We start from the raw sequence: 22,107 nt of genomic DNA, 5'->3' as shown, positions 1-22,107 counted from the left end.
TAGCCACGGCCGAAGCCTCCCACCAGCCAGACCTAGATCAATTAAGAAAACCTCAATCAGCCCAGCAGGGCATCGAACCCAGAACCTCCGTCTTGTAAATCCACCGCGCATACCACTGCGCCACGGAGCATCAAGCAAAATGCAGGAAGCCGCTGGATGCTGGCGGCTCGAGACCGTTCTGCTTGGAGGTCCATGCAAGAGACCTATGTCCAGCAGTGGACGTCAATCGGCTAAAAAAAAATTAAAAAAAAAATGTTGTTTTTAATCTAAATCTGAATCTATAAAAGCGAAAGGTTCATCACAAAATATCGAAAATCGCTTGATGTACAAAAGTAAAATTTGACAGGGAGGTAGTTTATACATAGTGGACGTCCGCTAAGAACGGATTACGTGACAGGGTCGGATTAAAGAGGTCTAAGGGTGAACATACGACCGCTAGTTAGGTATGTCTGTACGATCACTTATATGAACAAACCCTAGAACATATTTTGATGTATTTAATCTATACTACAATATTATAGTCTACAGCTAGTAACACACACTCATAAAGACATATTTCAACCCATACCTCGATCAATCCATCTCATCCATTGATTCATCCAAAATGTGTTCATGCACCTATCACCTATCATGTATCTATATCCACACATCTTTCCGTCCATCCAACCATCCACCCAATTACATGTTTACAAAATTAGGATATGCATTATGCATTCGTGTTTTTCCAATATGTTAATAGAACCACACTATAACAGGTTTAAAAGTTCGGCCAACCGACGACTAACTTGCACAAATCATGCGTGTATTGATGACTTCAGGTCGTGTACTCATGTTTTTATATATATTTATATAATAATCTTCATCATTATCATTAACAGCCGGTGGACGTCCACTGCTGGACATAGCCTCTTGCATGGACTTCCAATCACAACGGTCTCGAGCCGCCAGCATCCCAAGGTTTATATACTCAGAGACACAATTATCCGCCCACTTTAATATACTCGCGTCATATTAAGTGGGCGGATATTTGTGCTTCTAAGTATATAATGTTTGCATATATTGTTTTCCACAGCGGGTCGGAGGACAGCGTTAGTATGAAGACCTCGAGCAGAACTAGTCCGGTGCCCCCGGAGCCGCCTGCGCTGCCGCCAAAGATCAACAAAACCAAACAGGTGAGGCACTTTTATTTATTCACTGCGGCATACGTTTAACGGAATAATTGAATAAATTAGTTATATAAATTCTTGAACGCGATCTCGATGCGGTGTTGAATAATGTTACTTATTATTTTGATAATAGACTATGATTAGATTCAAATAAACATACTTATGTTACATATATGTAATATGTACGTATATTACTTGTATGTGATAACAAATAAAATGAAAAAATTGTTATGTAAAGTTATTTACTTTACATAACCATTTTTTTTTGTTTTTTTTTTAATCATTTGTTACCACATACAAGTAATAATACGGAAAGTATTATTTTTCCGTATTACTTCCTTTTTGAAGTCTAGTTCAATAAAAAAATATTAGTAATCTGATTTCCAGTATGCGAGATATGCGCGGACAAACATACATACAAACTGATATAGACTAGCATACAAAAGGAGCCATAGATTGTACAGGACCAAGATATAACCTCCCATTTTATCAAAGTTGGTTACAAGTTCATGAAAATTGAAGATATTCTCTCCCATCTCTTTTTTAAAATTTACTAGCGGACGCCCGCGACGTCGTCCGCGTGGAATTCAGTTTTTCACAAATCCCGCGGGAACCATGGATTTTTCCGGGATGAAAGTAGCCTGTGTTAATCCAGAGTAAAATCTATTTCCATTCCGCAGAGTCAAAGAAGAACAAACATACTTACACACTTACACACTTTCACACTTACACACAAACTTTCGCTTTTATAATATTAGTGTGATAAATTTTTGTAATCCAAAAATATTCCTTATTTTATTAGTGTTATAATAGAATTCTATGTGTTTCATAATTAATTAATCAATGTATACAGTATACTGTTAATTAATCAATGTATATTTTTTCTAGATTTCAATGAATTCGAGCAATGAACTCCTCCCCCCACCCTCGCCGCGGCCTTCGTCTCACAACAGCTCGGCGGATGAATCTATGTTAAACAATGTGGTATGTAAAATTATCTTACTACCTATATAATTCAGCCGAGCCCTGATAGCCCAGTTGATATAACCTCTGCCTCTGACTCCGGAGGGTGTGGGTACGAATCCGGGGCATGCACCTCCAACTTTTCAGTTGTGTGCATTTTAAGAAATTAAATATCACGTGTCATAAATGGTGAAGGAATAATTTTCTGCGTGTGTGAAGTCTGCCAATCCGCATTGGGTCAGTGTGGTGGACTAAGGCCTAACCCCTCTCATTCTGAGAAGAGACTCGAGCTCAGCAGTGAGCCGAATATGGGTTGATAACGAACGAACCTATATTAATGGTAATGGCATCAATCATATCTCATTTTGTTACTCAATTATCCACAAAAATAGATATCAAATCGAAAATGTCGGTAATGATTGATTTGACGGCCTCCGTGGCGCAGTGGTATGCGCGTTGGATTTACAAAACGGAGGTCCTGAGTTCGATCCCCGGCTGGGCCAATAGAGATTTTCTTAAATAGTCCAGGCCTGACCTGGTCTGGTGTCTAATTGGAGGCTTCGGCCGTGGATAGTTACCACCCTACACCCTACCGACAATGACGTACCGCCAAGCGATTTAGCGTTCCGGTACGATGCCGTGTAGAAACCGAAAGGGGTGTGGATTTTTATCCTCCTCCTAACAAGTTAGCCCGCCTCCATCTTCGACTGCATCATCACTTACCTTCAGGTGAGCTGTAATGATGATGGTGATTGTCTATTTTTTTTTTAAATTGCGCAGAGTTCCGACGACCTGTATATAAGTTCGTCGTCGCCGGGCAAGTTCCCCGTGGACGATGAGGACTTGGACCGACTCGTGCAGGCGATACCGTCTCCTGTTCCTTCACAGGTGAGGTTCCTACTAACTAACTAAGTTTAATAGATCACTTTCGAGAGAGACGAATATCTTAGCATTCCATGGATTCACTGTCCATCGTGCCAATAGTGTGGCAGAAAGAAAAACTCCGAGCAGACCTGGACTTTTGACCAATGGGTGAAGGTTAAGGTGTTCCTTGACTGTTCACTAACACTCCCCTTCTCCGCTTGTGTTGTTCTCCCTGCCTAGTACTTCTTCGATATAGAATAATAATTCATGATCATAATCATTAACAGCCGACGAACGTCCACGGTTGTACATAGGACTTTTGCAAGGACTTCCATACAAAACAGTCTCGAGCCGCCAGCATCAGCGGCTCCCTGCAACCAGCTTTATGTCCTCAGTCAAATGTAGTGAGGGGTCGATCAAAACTGCGCTTTCCGATGCGGGGTCGCCTTGCCAACACCTTGCGACCATAACGTTCTTTAGCCCTTCAAACTATGTGTCATCGTCAGCTGGGTGACTTTGAGCCCTCTAATAAGGCCCATAGTTACCGACCAAGTCTCGGATCCGTATGTCATCACTGGCAATACACACTGTTTGAAGACTTTCGTCATCAGCCACTGAGAAATTTTGGACGCAAAATATGTTGCAGTTTTCCAAAATAAGAATAATAAAGGGGATGATGACTAGGTTTGAATAATATATTGATTTTTATGATACATTCGGGTAATTAAGGACAATGTTAACAAATTTATACATAAAAAGCAAAGATTATCTGGATATTAGCAAAATAAATAAGATTACAAAAGGACAATGGTCTGTTGTTTGTTGATAGAATTCATAAGCGTCTACTAATGTAAACTATTACAGTTTGTAGAAAATAATTTATTTAATTTTTTGAAACAGAGAAAAAGGTCCAATTAAGTCCAAAAACTAAAATATATTCACATCAATTACATTTAAATAATTGAGTATGGCAACCATACTATTTATACGAATATTGCATATATCGGACAACTAGGGACGCGCACGATACCGAAAAGCCAGTATCAAATCGAATAAAATATCGTCATTGAACTACACGTATTCAATGACATCAGTTTAATTTCAGTAGAACAAACATATAAACTAATATTTATGACGAATTAATATAATTATTTTGAAATATATATAAAATATTTTGATTTTCAAACAAGTAATAGTAATTAATTTAAATGCAATTGGTACACCTATTTAATTTAAATTACTTATTTCTAATCATGACAAAATACTGCTAAAGTTCACTCTTACTTGGCGGCATTTTACATTTAAGTAATAAAATAAACAAAATATAATAGTCAAACATGTTAATAACAATTATTACCAACAGTAAGCCATATGATATATTTTAATAATCAAAAGAAAGGAACAAGTGTTTACAAACGTATTTATTGTTTAAGTATGTTCGACATGATTTTAAATAAAGGTAAAACGTAAGTAAAAATAGTAAGTAATTTCCTGAAGATTACTTATTGATTACAAAAATAACAGTATCGAAAGGAGATCGATAATCATTAATCGATATTATAAAGTATCGATACCTACTTTTACGTGTTCCTATGACAAGTCATGCACTAACAATTCAACTGTGAACTGTCAGTCAGTTGTCACATCGCGTCGTAATTTCGTTGTTTGCGTACTTAAGCGTCTTGTAAATCTTGTTGCATTTTTCCGATACTTATCAAATGATTTTCTGTACCTACATTCTTTTTTAACGACCGCTTATGTTTATGGACACCGATTCTCCCGCTAAACTACTGATTTAAAAAACTATTGTATTAAATTCCACGTTGGTTTTTAGATTTAATTAGGAAGGTTCATTTTTATAAAGTATGTATATCCATGTCTAAGGGAGGGAAAAATGGGGATCAAACCTACTTTTTATGTTCTTCGATCGAACCCAAATACCCGGCTTCATAATCATGGAATACTTAAGACTTCAATTTAAAAAGTAGGTCTCTATTCGTTGTTGACAAAACATAACCTCTAAAACTTCAAACATAAATATCTCGAATTCCAGACTTCACATAATATTAAACCATAAGAATAAATTGTTAAGAAAATAATTATCTATCATTTTATATTTTTTTCATTCATAGACGCTTGAAAAAAATGTCAGCAAAAATTTGTTTGGAAATAGACCATTGTCCTTTCAAAATCGAAAAAATTTTTTTTATCGTAATTAGATGAAAATAAATACAGTTTTAGTTTCCTTGCATTAAATGTGACATTTTTCAGTTTACCATTTTGTATGGGGCGTTTTTCAGGGATCCGCGGCAGCGCCGCAAATCTGACCCTTTAAATCCCTGTAGCTCCGAAAGTAATGATCGCAGATATCCTGTTATTTTAACAAAATTGCTTTACTATTAGCATACTCTTAATTTATGTACAATTTAAAAAAAAAACTGTCTGCATCCCTATTGTAGAGAAGCGAAAGCAGTACAGAGCCAACGCCAGTGGCCACAGACGACAACTCGACTAGTATAGCGGACCCGGACGACATCGTCCTACAGACTGAAGTAAGCGGCTGGCTCCTATTGAAAGGGAACAACAAGGATGGCCCCGAAGTACGCGGCGGACATCCGGACGCGTTGATCGTACTCGCCACTAAAGCTACCAAAGGTAAGGAGCCATTATATAAATTACCCTTATTTATCTACAGGTTATGGTTACTCTTAGATGTTAGAAATGGTCTTATTTTAAGAATCAACTCTCCTCTACTAATTATGCGTGCCCCTCGTTACTGTATCGACCGTTATCGGTGCTATTCTGTATGGTATAAAAAATGTCGCCATTTTAAGCATAGACTGACAGACACGAATTTGAGACTATTCTAATCTATCAGATTTGATAGATTCAGCCAACTAGTGTACCAGAAGAAACCCCAACAGGGCGAATAATTTCGATTTGCTTTATGCAAAGCTAATATACAGATATGTCGGCTGACTAGCGCACAAATGAGAAAGATACGGAGAATTGTGCCGTCAGGACTAATCGCACGATGAATTTAGATTTAAAAAACAGTTTTTTTACAAGAAATCACAATATTGGTACTATTACTGTTTTACATCAACCTAAAAATGAACTTTCCAAGTTTCCAGTATCCGTATGCTAGTCGACATAGTATTCGAAATTGAGATTCTATGTAACAAATGTCATCTGGTGCCTACTCAATCCGTCATGGATATCATACAGTAGGTAGATGACATTTCTCAGCTGATTTGATGTCTATTTTAATAAGTTGATAATAAAGACCAAATTAGTGAATAGGCCTGCTGTTGTTGTCTTGAGTTGAGTGTAGTGTCGCTTTGTAAACCGTTTAGCTGTTGACACCTCAAATATGTGTGTAGGGTTCAGGTTAAAATAATTGATAAATAGTACCATAGTACTCTCCCGTCAACGCTTCTAACATCTTAACTTTCATGCTTTCACTTTACAGAAACGGACGAGTGTAAGTGAATCATAGTATGAGTTGGGGCTGACAGACACTAGCTGGTTGATTACTAATATTATTAAAGCTTAGCTAATCTTGCTTCATAGTGTGAGACACACTGATTGACCAGTGCTTCCGTAGCGTCGCTTCATACACATATTTTTACCTTTATTATGCGTGCTTCGTTCACGTCTTTATTTTTCAAGTTAAGTTCAACGGCAAGTAAGATTTTGTGTAAGGTGCGAATATCGCAATTTAAAGTCACATTATAATTTTTACATTTAGTTGTGCAACGGCGAAGAGTCCATACAGGCCTATTCCCACCAGGTTACCTTTTAAAAATCCATACATATTCATTATTATTATGAATATATAAGCATAAATTTCCATTTCTTTGGGATGGCATTTCTTCCTCAAATTTCCATCCTTCGCCACTGCAATAGTGTGTGTATTAAATTAAATATACTTACAAGATACACACAACTATTTAACCCCAAAGTAAGCCCTGTGTTAAGGGCACTGAGCGGATTGATTTTATAGTGTATGAATTATATTGGAATGTCGCGCACTCATAGGCAACGTCGCAATAGTGCCTGTACTTGTATTTTCATTATTTCACGTAATAATGAAGCGATGTTGCGGTGGACTTACAATGGCTTTACAAAAACTGTATTTTTATTATATGAATCCCTTTTTGGTACAAAGAGATGAAATTATCTGAATTGCAACCAGAGTTAATTATCAGATTTGGATGAAATTGGGCTCTGAGACAATTATATCCCGATATTATTCACCATTTCAGGTGAACATAATTAATTAATTTAACAATTATTTTTAACATTTTGACAAAGGGGTGTCGTGTAATAAAAATATTGTAATAGAAATATTATTTATTATAAAATATTATACTAAATAATGCAATAATACACCGCCGACTTGCTGAACTACTTGGTAACACAAAATGCACTAAGCATGAGAATTAACTGTATTTATATACATATGAATAATATATGAAATAATAATAGAATTAGTTTGGCATAGAGAGTTTGAGCTTTGGCTTAGCCACAGTTGCACTTTCTTTTACACTACAAAAATGTGTTACCGATTTTATTGGCAGAGGAATCGATAATAATTTATAATTGATCTGGTTTATGGTAAACTAATTAAGTTTATAGCTATGCATTGGATTTACTTGCGTGTTTTATGTATAGAAGTGTTTTAAAATTTTAAATATTTTATGCTTTGATGATAACTTCATTACTCTCTTTGATAATTTGTGTTGACATTATAAACCAGATCGAATAGCCTTTCCCACTACTGCAAATGTAACAACCCGGTATACAACCATTTATGAGCCATTTGCTTACTAGAAATATATAAAAAAAGTACTGTATCATATTGATCCTAAATTGCCATCAACTTAAAATTTGCCCAAACTTAAAATTCATGTTGTAGATTTATCTAACCGGGTCGAAGTTTGCATATGTTTGGTAAAGGCTACAAAATCAAAGCGTCCAAGCTGATTTGTAAATTTGTGCTTTGCGTCCAACCAATCACAGGACGCGTCGCAAGCAGCCCTTGTGATTGGTGCAACGCTTTGCTGCGGCTTTTTCTTCAAATGTAAAACATTATATGAGTTTGTATTGTATGGTTTCTGTGCGTAGATTTCGCTTACCAGGAAGCGTTCCTGGCCACGTACAGGACGTGGGTGTCGCCCAGTGAGCTGGTGCACAAACTAGTGCGGCGCGCGCACCACTACCGGCCGCGGCCGCACGAGCTACGCTCCACACTGAGCCTGCTCACAAGGGTCGTTGCTGATCTAACGTGAGTGATTGTCTTTTTTTAAATTAATAAAAAAAATTAAGTGAATTGAAGAAACAGAATTGCGCCCACTATTACCACAGGTCCTAAAACCAATTGACGATTTACTGCAGGTGTAGTGGCTGGTCGGATCGCATATTATGTTATGAACTAGTGTATGAACGCTCACATTTTATTATAACGCGGCGACAAGAATCGTAAGATGATGGTACTGTTGTGGTAGAGGAAACATCTCACCAGGACTTGTGACCTTGGGTGTAGGTTTAAATCACTCTTTGAGAATACAATAACACTCACCGATTATTTTTTCATTTTTTTATTCTTTGCAAGTTAGCCCTTGTTCACAACTTCACCTGATGCTAAGTGATGATGCAATCTAAGATGAAAGACGACGTGCACGCTGCTCGACAAAGAACTAAACTCATGTCACATCAATCACACTCTTATTCACACTTTCACTGTCATAACAACTTTATACAAATTCCTCCTCTATAATAAACTTTTGATGCTAACACCATCCATATACATAGGAACTTGTAACGTTAACTTGGTCGCAACGATAAGTCTTGCCGGGTCTGCGGCCAAGTGTTCATAATAGTATGGTTTCTTCAGTTAACCGTGGTCGTAGCAGCTCTGCTCGTGGTCGTGGCCGCCTAGTGCGCTAGGTGCCTACAAGTACAGAAGATTCACTCCTGAGATTAAAAGTTTTACTGCTATTACAGAATGGCAGACTTAGACCGACCGCTGATGCAAGAAATAATGGAATTCATATACTGGCTGGTGGAAAGAGAAGAGTTGCCTATTTCTAAAGCCTTGAGGCAAATACTGGTTGACAAACAAAAGCAATTGCATTTCCAAAATGTAAGTATAAATAAACTATACCATCTTCCAAGTTTTAACGAAGGGTGTTATTAATTACTGAAAAATATAAATATGCCTTATGTATCGCTTCAGTACAGCCCTTTACTCTTTTAGCTTAGACTTGAAAATATCACTTTAATTAGAAATAGAATTCTTCCATTGTTTTCATATTTTTTTTGGCGATATAAGGCGATGGTATTTCACTTACAATTAGGATGTACATCTGCTTGGTCCGTCGATCACACTGATATTATAAAGATGAAAGTTTATGTGTGCGTGTGCAAGTGTTTCATCGTTAAGAAGTAACAAACTATGAGACACCTTCATGCCGAAACTACTAAACGGATTTGGCTTAAATATACATTATAATTTATAACCCGAATTGGCACAATCCCTAAAAATCCATCATTCCCTGGATCTAAAAAAATACTTGCATTTCAGACAAACAACAGATACGAATACGACCTACCGTGCAACAGCGTGGTGTCCCTTCGCCGCGATACGCTACTAGACTTCAAGGCGAGTGAACTGGCGGAACAGATGACGCTGCTGGACTCGGCGCTGTTCGTGCGCATCACCACCGCGGAGGTGCTGTCGTGGCCGCGCGACCAGTCCGAGGAGCGCTCGCCGAACCTCACGCGCTTCACCGAGCACTTCAACAAGATGAGCTACTGGGCGCGCTCGCGGATATTGGAGCAGGTTTGTCTGTTAGTGTAACGCTGTGGGTAGAGGAAACATCTTGAGCAGGTACCAGGACTTATGTGTAGGTTTAACTTTAAAGAATCCTTTCAGAATACAGTAATACTCAGGTGACAAGCATTCTGACGCCGTTTCTGATGGGTGGTCCCATCTCCATGTCTATGCTAATTTATGACCAATTATACTACAAATTATTATCGCATAAAATTGCTAACGCGACGAGCAGGCCATAAGACCATCACGCCCTATTAGACTTAGTGAACGATTGTAAGACAACATAATATTTCGTATCAAGAATTTGACTGAAAATTCATAAAGACAAACTAAAACCAGCTTCGTATGTAACAGGACGAGTCGCGCGAGAGGGAGCGCTACGCGAACAAGGTGCTGAAGGTTATGAAGGCGCTGCGCAAGCTGAACAACTTCAACTCGTACCTCGCGCTGGTGTCGGCGCTGGACTGCCCGCCGGTGCGGCGCCTGGGCTGGCCGCGCGCCGTCGTCGACGCGCTCAAGGACCACGTGGCGCTCATCGACTCGTCGCACTCGTTCCGCGCGTACCGACTGGCGCTGGGCGAGACGCAGCCGCCCTGCATACCCTACATGTGAGTTGAATATCTTCGACTCGCATTGATGTTGGCGCTGGACTGCCCGTTGGTGCGGCGCCTGCGCTCGCCTTAGTTTGCATCAAATGTACTGTCAAGATATTTAGCGTTATACAATATAATTGCATTTCGGAGACGAGCAGATATTGACATCAATAGTGCTATTATGTAACGATATTTTTATAACTCACAAGTTTGAGTTTTTAATTTAAATAATATTTCTTTTTATGTAGTATCGTGTTAGATAAATCGAGATTGAGGTTCATTCGAAGCCCGCGCTATGTTATCGAGTTATAATAACACCGTTATAGAATAGCGCTTCTATAAGTGGATTGAAGGTAAAATGGAATAATTCAATGAATGTCTATCTATAATCGGGCAAGTGCGTTGATGAAACTTCCATGATATGCGGGTGACGGAGGGAAAGACTGCGCGGGTGTTGAAATCGTGCGTGGGGAAGTGAGGTGCTTCAGTCGTGTGTTTTTCATTCATCGCTACACGCTCCCCGGCCCGCGCGGACCATCGGGAATGTTACGAACGAAGTTGCCAAGCTATAGTCTCATAATCCCCACCAAGAATGTAACCAATATACCCTACAGTGGCAGAGAACAACTTCATGCAGTGCCCGATGATTGTGACTCTAGGTGCAGGTTTAAAGGTACCCTTGATGACGCACGTCAACATCCCACTTCACTCTATTAGTTATTTTCCCCGCCTAACCCACGAGAGATGTATTATTTATAATTATTGTTTTTTTTCTTTTACAGTGGGCTCTTCCTTCAAGACCTGACGTTTGTGCATGTCGGTAACCCAGACCTGCTACCCGATGGCAGCATCAACTTCACTAAGCGATGGCAACAGTACACTATTATGGAAAACATGAAACGCTTCCATAAAGAGTACGTATTTTGATAAAAAACCTTCTAGTCAAATACCTATTTTATAGTCAAGTTGACGGAATAAGTGAGGTCACATTAAGTGAAAACCCTTAAAATAGACATAACGTGCAAGTACTCGTCCTGCAATGAGCTTCCTTGTGCCCTCGCCTTCGGTTAATGGGTAGGTTCTGTGCCTGAAGTTACATCGGAATCCATAAACCATTCTGACTTAAACAAATTTAATGTAGCGATCAGATGATTGGTATTCTTGTGGTGGAGGAAACATCTCGAGCAAATCCCAGGAGTTGTGACCTTGGGTGTAGGTTTAAAGAATCCTTTCAGAACAGAATGCATTAACAGTAACACTCACCTGCCCGACACGTTCTCCATGGTTTACTAAACAATAAGGATAATGACATTTTTTATAAATTAGGAGTATGCTAATAGTAAAGTAATTTGTAAAAGTTTTAAAGGGTCAGATTTGCGGCACTGCCACTGATCCCTGAAAAACGCCTCATTCAAAATGGCACGAATTAATGACGTCGTTGATTCGCTGATCGTTAGATTTTTATGGGCGTTCAAACAAAATCACAAATATCATTGTTATGTTTAATGTAAGGAAGCTAAAAATGTATGAATTTTCAACTAATTATGATAAAAGATTTTTAGTATATTTTGAAATTTTATAATTTTATTTATTTTGCAAACATCCAGTCAATCATTACATATTAATTAGTTTATATGGACCTTATTTACCCGAATGTCTCGTAAAAATAAATATATTTAACCATTTGACTCCTTAATGACGACCAGTCGCCCATCGTATCCGTTACGTGTCATGTAAAAAAATATAAAGTAAACTAAGGACAATAGGCGAGCACAGTATCATGCTCCGCGCCATAGAGGAATATATAGATTTTTTAAATGGCTCACAACGGTAGATTAAAATCGCATTCCCTGACTGTGAGCTTCTTCAACGCAGACGGGCTTTTCGATAAAATACTCGCGGGCAGCGAATAGTTAAAAATAGTCATCATCCCCATTTATGATAAATTATCGAGACTACATATTAATTAGTTTATATGGACCTTATTTACCCGAATGTCTCGTCAAAATAAATATATTTAAAACTAGTAGTTACCGAGACTTCACAGTCAATCAAATATAAATATGAACTCGTCCAATATCAAATATAAATATGTACAGGCAGTACAAATTCAAGAAGAACGAGCGCATCCAGGCGATGTTCAACGAGTTCGACGACGTGCTCAGCGAGGAGACCATGTGGCAGATATCGGAGAAGATCAAGCCGCGCGCCGGCCGCTCGCGCAACCCCTCCGCGCCCTCGCCGCCCGCCGCCGCGCCCGCGCCCACTGCTGCCGCCGCCACCTAAGGTACCCGCACCCGCACCCGCCAATCGATAAAATCAAAGTCAAAGGTCATGTCATCATTACATTGACTATTTAGACTATGGACCTGTTTCGCACCCAAATTCACCAACAAAAAAGTCTGTCGTTTTTTGAGGCGGACGAGGTAAACTCACACATCGAAAATATTTAACACCATTAAATATATTCTGTGTCCATACACTGCACACAACTATACATTTGACTCGCAATACACACACGCGTAATTTTTACACAGACTAAACAACACATCGCTTAGACTATCCACAGAATTTAAACATAAAATATTCGATTACATGATCGATTTTTTGTTGTTCCGTCAAAAGAATCACACAAAACACAGAAACAGTTGCCCGAGGGGTAACGGTTAGCGAGGCAGGTCCTGTTATTAATGGTCGAAGGTCCCATTTGATTTTCATGAAAATCAGTTAAATAGTTTCGTGTTAAAATCAAAATAACTGTGTAAATTTCTGACATTCTTGACGTACGTTGTCGTCGTCGTCGTCGTCGTCGTCGTCGTCGTCGTCGTCGTCGTCGTCGTCGTCGTCGTCGTCGTCGTCGTCGTCGTCGTCGTCGTCGTCGTCGTCGTCGTCGTCGTCGTCGTCGTCGTCGTCATCGTCGTCGTCGTCATCGTCATCGTCATCGTCATTGTCATAATCATAATCATAGCAGGATAAGACTTTCTAGGGACTTCCAAACATCACGATATTGAGTCGCCTGAATGTAGCGCATCGCAGCGGATCGCTTGATGTCGTCAATCCACCTGATGGGGGGTCGACCAACACTGCGCTTTCTAAGTCAGTCCTCCTGAGGGGGGGGGGGGGGCAAAACTGCGTCAAAAAAGTCCAACTATGTGCCCTACCAATTGCCACTTCGGCTTCTGATTCTGGTCGTGTCAGACCACCAAAAAAAATCTCAATGGCAGCTATATGTTAAGAAATCAGTATTTTTGGTGCACCCTTAAGGTTTCCGAGAGCACCTAAAAATGTCAGTCTTGTGTCTGAATTCTCATCGGTCATGTCGGGATGCCTTTCCATCAGACTATGAGAATGTGGGAGGAAATGGTTAGTACACACATTATATGCACAAACTTCTCCCGTATATCCAAGTACAGGTGATGTTAATATTAATAGTATGAATAAGATTTATTGATGATTTTTTGTGCAGGTTTTTCATAACATCACATTTATATTTTTGAGATGGGATTCGTCACTGGCCGACATTCGGTTGAGAGGATATCATTATAATAAAGTACGGCGCTAACGCAACTCTGATCGATTACAGCAATTCGATTAGCTAATTTTACTATTTCATAATCACTCATTGTGATATCATTTGTTGTGTAACCAAAGAGATGTTTTATTGAATTCTACCATCGACCTTGGTGTATTTTTTGTTCTGTGACATTGACTGACTGTGCCCATAATAATGTCAAGGTTTTATTTTTGTCTAACTTTTACCCACTATTACAACTTATACTAATTTTACAAGTGTTACTGGATGCTGTTGTCTTAGTCCTTGAAGAAATCAGTAAAAATATTCATTGCCAAAGACCCCCTGAAGAGGTTGACTTCTTATGTCATGGGTCTTAGATATTTTTAAATATAAAGCGTTATTATTTAACTAATAATTTTTTAAATCTATTCTACTCTCTTTTGTTTTGTTTATACGATAAAAAGAAACTTATGTCCTGCCTATTTTTTTATAATATTTATAATATTAGTGTGAATTGCTTCATCGTCATCATTAGCTTATGGACATCCACTGCTGGACATAGGCCTCTTTAATGGAGTTCCAAACACCATAGTTACTTGCTGTGTCCTTGTAACCCATTTGATGATGGGAATATTGGATGGATTGTTCATCAAATTTTTTTTTTTTTGTCCTACAGGTAAAACTAGAGTTATCCAAAGAAAAATGACGAGCGAGGTGATAGAAACAAACGATTCGACATAAATGTGAGATTTTGTCTATGAGGAATTGTTTAACTTAGATAAAATATTGTGATTATCTGTCCTAAAATGGCCTAATTATTTTTAGTGTATTTATTGGTAAATGCGATATCAACTGTGATTGGTCCGATTGTAAATGGAGTGCTTGACAAGACAACAGAACATATTAGCTTGCTTACACTTGGTTTTTGGACCTATCGTTCTAGTGATCTATTGTATTTTTTAACTGAACTAATTGGCATCATTACAAGTTTTCTATATATTAAAAAACTTAAATGTAATGTATCGGTAATATTAGAAACATCGTTTTCTTCTTGTACCCAAATTCATGATAGGTCCAATAACCAACTGAATAAAGGACATCGCTCATGCTATAGATGATTTTGACATTTCTTTATGTCATTCAAACAATAAAAACATATTTTTTTTAAATATACAAAGTTTAGACTTTTTTAATAGTTCTTAATATGACATGGTTCAGGATAATTTATATGTGCCATAATATTGAACTAAAAGAACATGAACTATAATAATTTAAATTTCAAACAATTGTTTTTATTATATTATCTATCATACAAATTATAGTTTCCTACTTTTGAAAGTCTGTTTGGCTTTGCATGTAGTGGTAAGATGTTCACACAAGCAGTTTTCAGTAGACAATTGACAGACAACGCGACAACGTAAAATTAATAGACTAAGAGTTAGCGTCCGCCAGACATTCGTGATTTTATAAATCCTGAATGTTTGTCAGCTCATCCTCCTAATTTAGGTACTTACGGTAGCCAATTATGGACTTAGGACTGTGGTTAATTTGGGAGCTTCAAGGATCCAGACCTCCAACCATTTAAGGGTAAAATGTAATTTTTTTTTATATTTTCCTCAGCATAATATGAGAAAATATATTCCCTGTCGTCAGTTACTTAGATTCGCGGAAACCCTTCGTAAAACATTATGCTAATGGCGATATCATTTCTCATAATATTATTCCGATGAAAATATAAAAAAAGAACACTTTATACTTAAATGAATGACCCTTGAAAACCGCCATCTACTAAAGTCGTCCACAATCCAAAATTCATAGTTGGCTACCATATGTCTTATCGATGGTAGAACATGAGCTGATAAACTTTCAGCTTCTATAAAATCACGAATGGTGGTCGCTGGCTCTTTATTTTTACTCACCAACGCGCTACCTGTAATAATTGGTTGTCGTTATTACATAAGGTAAGTTGCATGAGCTGACAAACTTACAGCTTTTATAAAATGAAGATCTGGCGGTCGCTGGCTCTCTGGCTATTAAAGAACGTTTAATTAAACGAACCTTCAGTTTATATACATAAACGCAAGCGAGTGTGTGTGTCGTTTTAGCTCTACATCCAAGGCAAACGTACTTCTCTGAATAGAATGACTATACCATGTTTTAACATTTAATAATAATTGAGACTACAATGGTAAGTTCTATTAAACTAAGCTGTGAGTTATGTCCTTTGAAGCTTTCACTAATGAAATTAAACTAATAGAAAAAGCCAAAAAATGTTTATCAGTATTTATACAGTTACTGTCATACATATCAACATGTGACTTGCATAGAATACTACAGTGGATACGAGTGACGCATAGACGTAGGTTATTTCTGATACTCTTCTTGTTGTTGTGATTTGCCATTGATGTCAGTGTATAACTTTATATTATAAGCCGACTTCGAAAGCTAAATCTCAATACATCGAATTAGACAGATCCTTTATAAGTGTAAGGATCTTTAGGTGATTTGCTATATATTTAGTAGCTTTAAGTAGCGCGTACGTGGAGACTAATTTATGATAATTTCCCGTTTTGATGTCTTTATTGAAAATGTGTAGGCGTGATAGACTGATTTCCTAGTAACGTATTCACTTTATAGTAATCAAGATGATTAATTTTCAAACTAAACAAATGACAATGTTGTAGAAATGTGGACTATTAATTTTACAATGCAATAGTTTCAATATAAAGTAGTATATGTAGCATTTTAACAGGAATTTTGCACGATAACTGTAAATTTCAATATTTGAAATGGGACGTCTTTTTATTTAAAAAAAATAAATTTAATTGATACCTCCAGACAGAGCAAGTTTTCCCAATCGTCCTACTTCGTTGACTGTAGCTGTATTTATAAATATAAATAATAGCTAAAAGATAACACCAATATTTTACAGTTGTGTAGGAATTTTATAGTCAAATATTGTAAGACAAATTTTTTTAAGAGCGTATTTTTAGTGATTTTTTATACGGACGTTACTATATAGTACGTAGTGAGTACGTACAAAGAACGGACACGTCGACATTGGAATTGGGAAAAACTTTGAACTTTGTGAATGTCTGGCTAGTCAAAAGGAGGCAACCATTTGTGATATAACCTAAATATATTCTAAATGAGTATAATTAGATATTAGATTTCCAAAGAGTTCCAAAATGATAAATGATCTACTAATACATACGAGTACATATCAGATATATTGTGTGCCAAATACCGAACGAAAGAAGCGTCCCATTTCAGTTAAGTAAAATTGAAATTGGAAAAAATGTCTGGAATTGCTTTTTTATGTACTAGAACGTATTTATATACATTACAATATAAAATTGCATTTTAAGTACACATAGGTTTCAAAGTCCGACTTAGAAACCGCAATAAACATGTAGAATTTTGTCTTTTATTCGTACGTAATGTTGACATTAGGAGTTTTACTGGTTGGGTGCTTTATGATAGCAGTTAAAATTTATAATTATCGTGAAGTGCGTAATGGTTTGATTTGATACTGCGCTATTTTATAGGTTAAATGTAACGGTTAAATTTTAGCCAGTCGCCGGTTTTGAGAATTTAGATAGCTTAATGCAATTAGTATTTATGGGTTAATGAAATGAACGCGAATAAGTAATAAGCGTTTAATAAGTATCCCATTGTGAGAAAATTATAAAAATTATAATAAGATTATTCTCCAATGGGCGTCGCGTTTTATCTTCAATGGCTGGTCCTTTGCTACGTTAATGAATAGCATTAAGTTGTATGTATGATTAAGTGAAAGGCCAATACACACATCGATACAGTGGAATAAAAAAGTCATGTAAAAATATCATCAATCATTACTAGAAATCATATATAGTCAATGCCAAATTCGTTGAAAATGAAGGAGTCGCCGGATTGGCTTCTGCTTGGTTATTATGTATCTCGGTGTACCATTCAAATGATGAGTCACTACACCGTTTTTGATCGTATTTTCGTATATGCAATCTAACATCGTATTTTCAACTGACATAAGTTTACGTAATTTTGCAGTAATATGGAAGAGGTAGTAGCAAGAAGTAAAATTATTTCAACGAAAAACCCTTATTTACGTAATTTCGTTGAAACAATCACGATGGATGATCGTAATGAAAAAAAAATCACTGCCATTTGATGTTAAATGACGTAGGCAGGATCATTTCGTTAAAATAACTATGTTTGATGATCATAATTAGGGAAATACGATGAAAAACCATGTAGTGACTGATTGTTTGGGTGGTACACTGAGTTACATAATAACCCTGCTGGTTTGAGTACGTACTCGTAACGTGTATGTATTGGCCGTGAGCTCGTTCTATAGTTTAACGCCTGCGCAAATTTAGTTCACTCTAAATAACTTTATTGTTGACGCAATATTTTACGCGTGTTCTTGAAATAATGAGCACATTATTTTTGATAATCAGAAATCATATTTTTCCTATGAAATGCCGCCTGCAAGGTGGCAGACGTTTAAGAGAAAAAAAAAATCATAATTTTGAGATCTAAACATGTTTTTGACGTCGTCACCGTTCGTGTCATTTTATTCTATTTAAAGTTAAGCTTTAGATGCAGTGAAAGTTCTGTATTTGATAAACGTATTTAAGGTTAACTTGGATTGTTAGTCTCAAATATTCGTAACACTTTTTATGGCAATTACTATAGTAAATATAGATTGTCAATAATGATAATTCATTTGCCTTAAGACGGTACGGTCTTATAATAGCAATAATGGTTTTTTATCGTAGAAAACGCTGCACATTTGTGATAATAATCGTTCACTAGTTCGGGTTCCGCATAAGGACTCCCTACACCTTCCGATTCATAATTCGATAGCAGCGGAAAGTGTAAAGCATCTACAGACATACTCATTTTTTTTTAAAGAATATTTTTTTTTTAAATATGACCAATATTCCCATTACCCTCTAATTAGTCGGGAAAGACTGTGTTAGGAGTGGGTACGACAATAGACCAACGAGTCGGAGATCGAACCACCACCCCTCGGTGATGAGTCGGACCGCTCTTACCGTTGAGTTATTGAGGCTATTTCGTCCAATACTTGTCCGCTGCAGTATCGGTAAGTGTAGAGAGATCTTAACTACTCGGTTGACGTCCTCTTGTATATAGAGAAATTTATATTAGACGAATATTAGTATATTATTAAGAGTACATAAACCCCATTGTATCTGCTGAGGTGGGTATGCGTATTGCTAATACCGTTACTTTATTGGTCGCTATTAAAGTATTAGTGAATAGAGGCCGACGAAAGTTGAAATGGTCCGATATGACAAACTTTTTACTTCCTTGCAGTATTTCAAAATGGTCTCGCACTTTGATGTTTAGGCCGGCTGCAGACACCGCTTTCCGTGTTCGAAAACCGAGTGACTGAAATTAATATAGAATACATTAACAGTGGAATTCATATACGTTGTATGGGCACTCTACATCATTCACCCACTGAGTGTCAAATTTTCAAACAAATAGAGGCAAAATTCTACACTCAGCGCCTGAATGATCCCCTGGGAGTACCCCTACAATATCTATTAATTCCTCTGTATATTACTCACAAGTATGTTTTTTTCCAAACGGATCAAATTCCGCCCGTACGTAACGAATGCGAGCCCTTGCGCCAATATTTATTCAGATTGAAGAAAAACGTAGTCTGCGGTAATCTCACGAAATTTCAAATCGAAACGTATTAGGAAAACGAATACGGAAAACGAGTGTATGCAGCCGGCCTTACTGTTATCAAGACTACCAAATTATTTCAAAATTACGTTTATTGAAATATTTTTCATCCTATAGACTGGTCGGTGAAGGTCGTCTTATATTCGGATCTTTTACTATTAGGTACACAAATTTACATAACAAGTCATAGGGAATTATTATTAGACAAAATAAATCTCACCATATTGTCTTTTCTTTAACATGTTTATTGCCACACCACGCGACGTCGCGTTAAGCGGCCTTTAACGCTGTGGCCGGTAACGTGACATCGCGTGGTGGTCCCTGACAATGCCCTGGCAATGAACGTATTAAATATAAATAAGATTTTATTGAAGGTGTCGTAAAAAATACCCAAAAATAGTATACAGAGTGGGAAGTAGAAGGTTTATCATAATTTTTTGCATTTCCAAATGTAGATCATAGTTGATATATTGGCGAAGTAGACTAATGTAATTACAACGATCTGGTAGTTCGTGTATCTTAATCGGGGCGGGACGCCCCTCGCAATAAATAACTAGACCAATATTTAGAATGTTTTACAGTGCTTTATTGATACGATATGCTGATATTGTAATTTGTATGTAAAATAATTTGATTCGTAGTTAAGTTGTAGGTACGTTACCATTTATTTTTTTGTTGTTGTCGGTATCGTATTATATAATTATTTATTTTACGGAATGAGGGTTGATACACTAGAGGTCGTCTTTCCACTGCCGCGTGAGAGATATACATGTATAGTTTGGTGCTATACCAAAGCTAAGCTATGAAACTGTGATTCTATTCACCTAATATAAGTGATAGGATGTGCGAGATACTTGTACACAGTTTTGGTATACAACAAGCTATAAATTAAAAACTGGCAACTGGTTCTTACCACACATCTGGCCAAGGAGTAATCAGTTTCACTTAGTTTTATTATCTTTTTTGCATTTATATCAGTTGAATATTTAATCCATCTGATCTTAGAGCATAAATCATAGCCTATGTACGAATAGTTATAGGTACATGTACAACCTTCAAATCAACCACACACTGATATTGTTAAACACTATAATATTAAGGAAGGCGGTGGGACTTCCCCAGGCGAGCATTTACATGAATAGCACGAGTTATAAATCATTCATAGTGTATTAGACGTTGATGCAATATCAACCCTTATTTTGTAAACTGTGTTTGTATGTAATTAATTGAAATGTATTAAAGACTGCCTAAATTAATTACTCAGTATAATGAATGTGTAAACCTAGCTACGGTTGATTATATTATGTCTTCATTTATTTATTTAGTGAAAATTGCCTGTTTTGCAATTTAAAGCCCAAGTTACACAAGAAGGAATGCGAGCATAGCAACAATATACATTTTATGAATAGATTGTTGCCTTCAAAGAATATAGAATATAGCTCGCAATATAGCGTCGCTTCCTGTGTAATTTGGGCTTAAACATTGTAGGTTCTGTGGTGATTGTTTTCTAGCGGTGTCGATATTTATTAAATTTTTATATAAAAATGTCATTTTTAGAACACTGTTGTATTAGCAAGTTCAGTATTATGTTTAATGAAATGCCATACTGTATCAAATGGATTTATATTATTTCGTTTTATATGCGATTGTTTTACTTTTATAAAATAACGTATTAATTTAGTTTTTTTTTTTTAAATAAATTAAAGCGTTTTATTTGTAAATTCTTTTGATTACTTTTGCATACTCTATTATTTTTATTATGATCATCTGAATTGCATGCTATTTGTACAGTTTACATTTTTGTGTGTCGAGTTTTCTTTGTAATTATTTTGTAATATAAATATAGCACGTTATTTACAATCTGAAATTTATATGTAGTTTTATTTGTATACCTTTGAGAATAAGAATAATCTTTACTGTAAAAACTTATAAAAAACCAATTTGTTATTTTCGTAAAATTTTCACTTAAATATAAAAACATCCAAGTATAGAGAAATCTATATTAATCTAATCGAATAGTGGCTAGGTACTTTCGAAATAACTTTAAATTAACATCTTGGCAAATATGTCTAAAAACCATTTGGCCTAGAACTGAATTAAAGTGAATAGAAAGATTTGTAGGTTTTTATCCGATGAATGCCTCATTAAAGATTGTATTCAAATTATTTTCACAATAGATATATAAACTATTGTATTGTATAACTATGAAAAGTCTTAGCCCACAACGGAGTGCCAATTAGCTCTTGAAAACATACTCGTTTAAGAGTTTGTTATGGATTAAAAAATGTGCTTATAATAGTCAGGGATCCCTAGAACATTTTTTACACCTGATTACTAACAAGCTAATTTTTCGTGAGTAGCTTCATCTCGATGAGACGATCAACTTTTTTATTTACGAAAATTCTTGATTCTGGTAGCTGAGTTACCAGGAAATGAAAATTTCAG

General features: G+C 36.6%; 1 protein-coding gene across 7 annotated transcripts in view; it reads left to right on the top strand.

The window, feature by feature from the left end:
• LOC112053626 (guanine nucleotide-releasing factor 2) overlaps positions 1-21,529 on the top strand; it is a 74,303-nt gene extending 52,774 nt beyond the window's left edge. For 6 of the 7 annotated variants that reach the window (XM_052881281.1, XM_052881280.1, XM_052881276.1 and 3 more), the window contains 12 exons: positions 1,073-1,172; positions 2,055-2,150; positions 2,910-3,017; positions 5,453-5,648; positions 6,466-6,477; positions 8,124-8,283; positions 9,003-9,141; positions 9,583-9,840; positions 10,189-10,442; positions 11,210-11,341; positions 12,527-12,714; positions 14,618-21,529. In XM_052881281.1, coding sequence (XP_052737241.1) covers positions 1,073-1,172; positions 2,055-2,150; positions 2,910-3,017; positions 5,453-5,648; positions 6,466-6,477; positions 8,124-8,283; positions 9,003-9,141; positions 9,583-9,840; positions 10,189-10,442; positions 11,210-11,341; positions 12,527-12,713 — 1,642 coding nt within the window. In that variant the 3' untranslated portion in view covers position 12,714; positions 14,618-21,529. The remainder of the gene's footprint in view (positions 1-1,072; positions 1,173-2,054; positions 2,151-2,909; positions 3,018-5,452; positions 5,649-6,465; positions 6,478-8,123; positions 8,284-9,002; positions 9,142-9,582; positions 9,841-10,188; positions 10,443-11,209; positions 11,342-12,526; positions 12,715-14,617) is intronic. The other variant, XM_052881277.1, reaches the window with a different exon arrangement.
• The last annotated feature ends 578 nt before the right edge of the window (positions 21,530-22,107 follow it).

This window comes from Bicyclus anynana, chromosome 4 (genome assembly GCF_947172395.1).
Source record: "Bicyclus anynana chromosome 4, ilBicAnyn1.1, whole genome shotgun sequence".
NCBI lineage: Eukaryota > Metazoa > Arthropoda > Insecta > Lepidoptera > Nymphalidae > Bicyclus > Bicyclus anynana.
The sequence above is the reverse complement of the archived record's forward strand: the minus strand, read 5'-3'. Positions and strand labels throughout refer to the sequence as shown.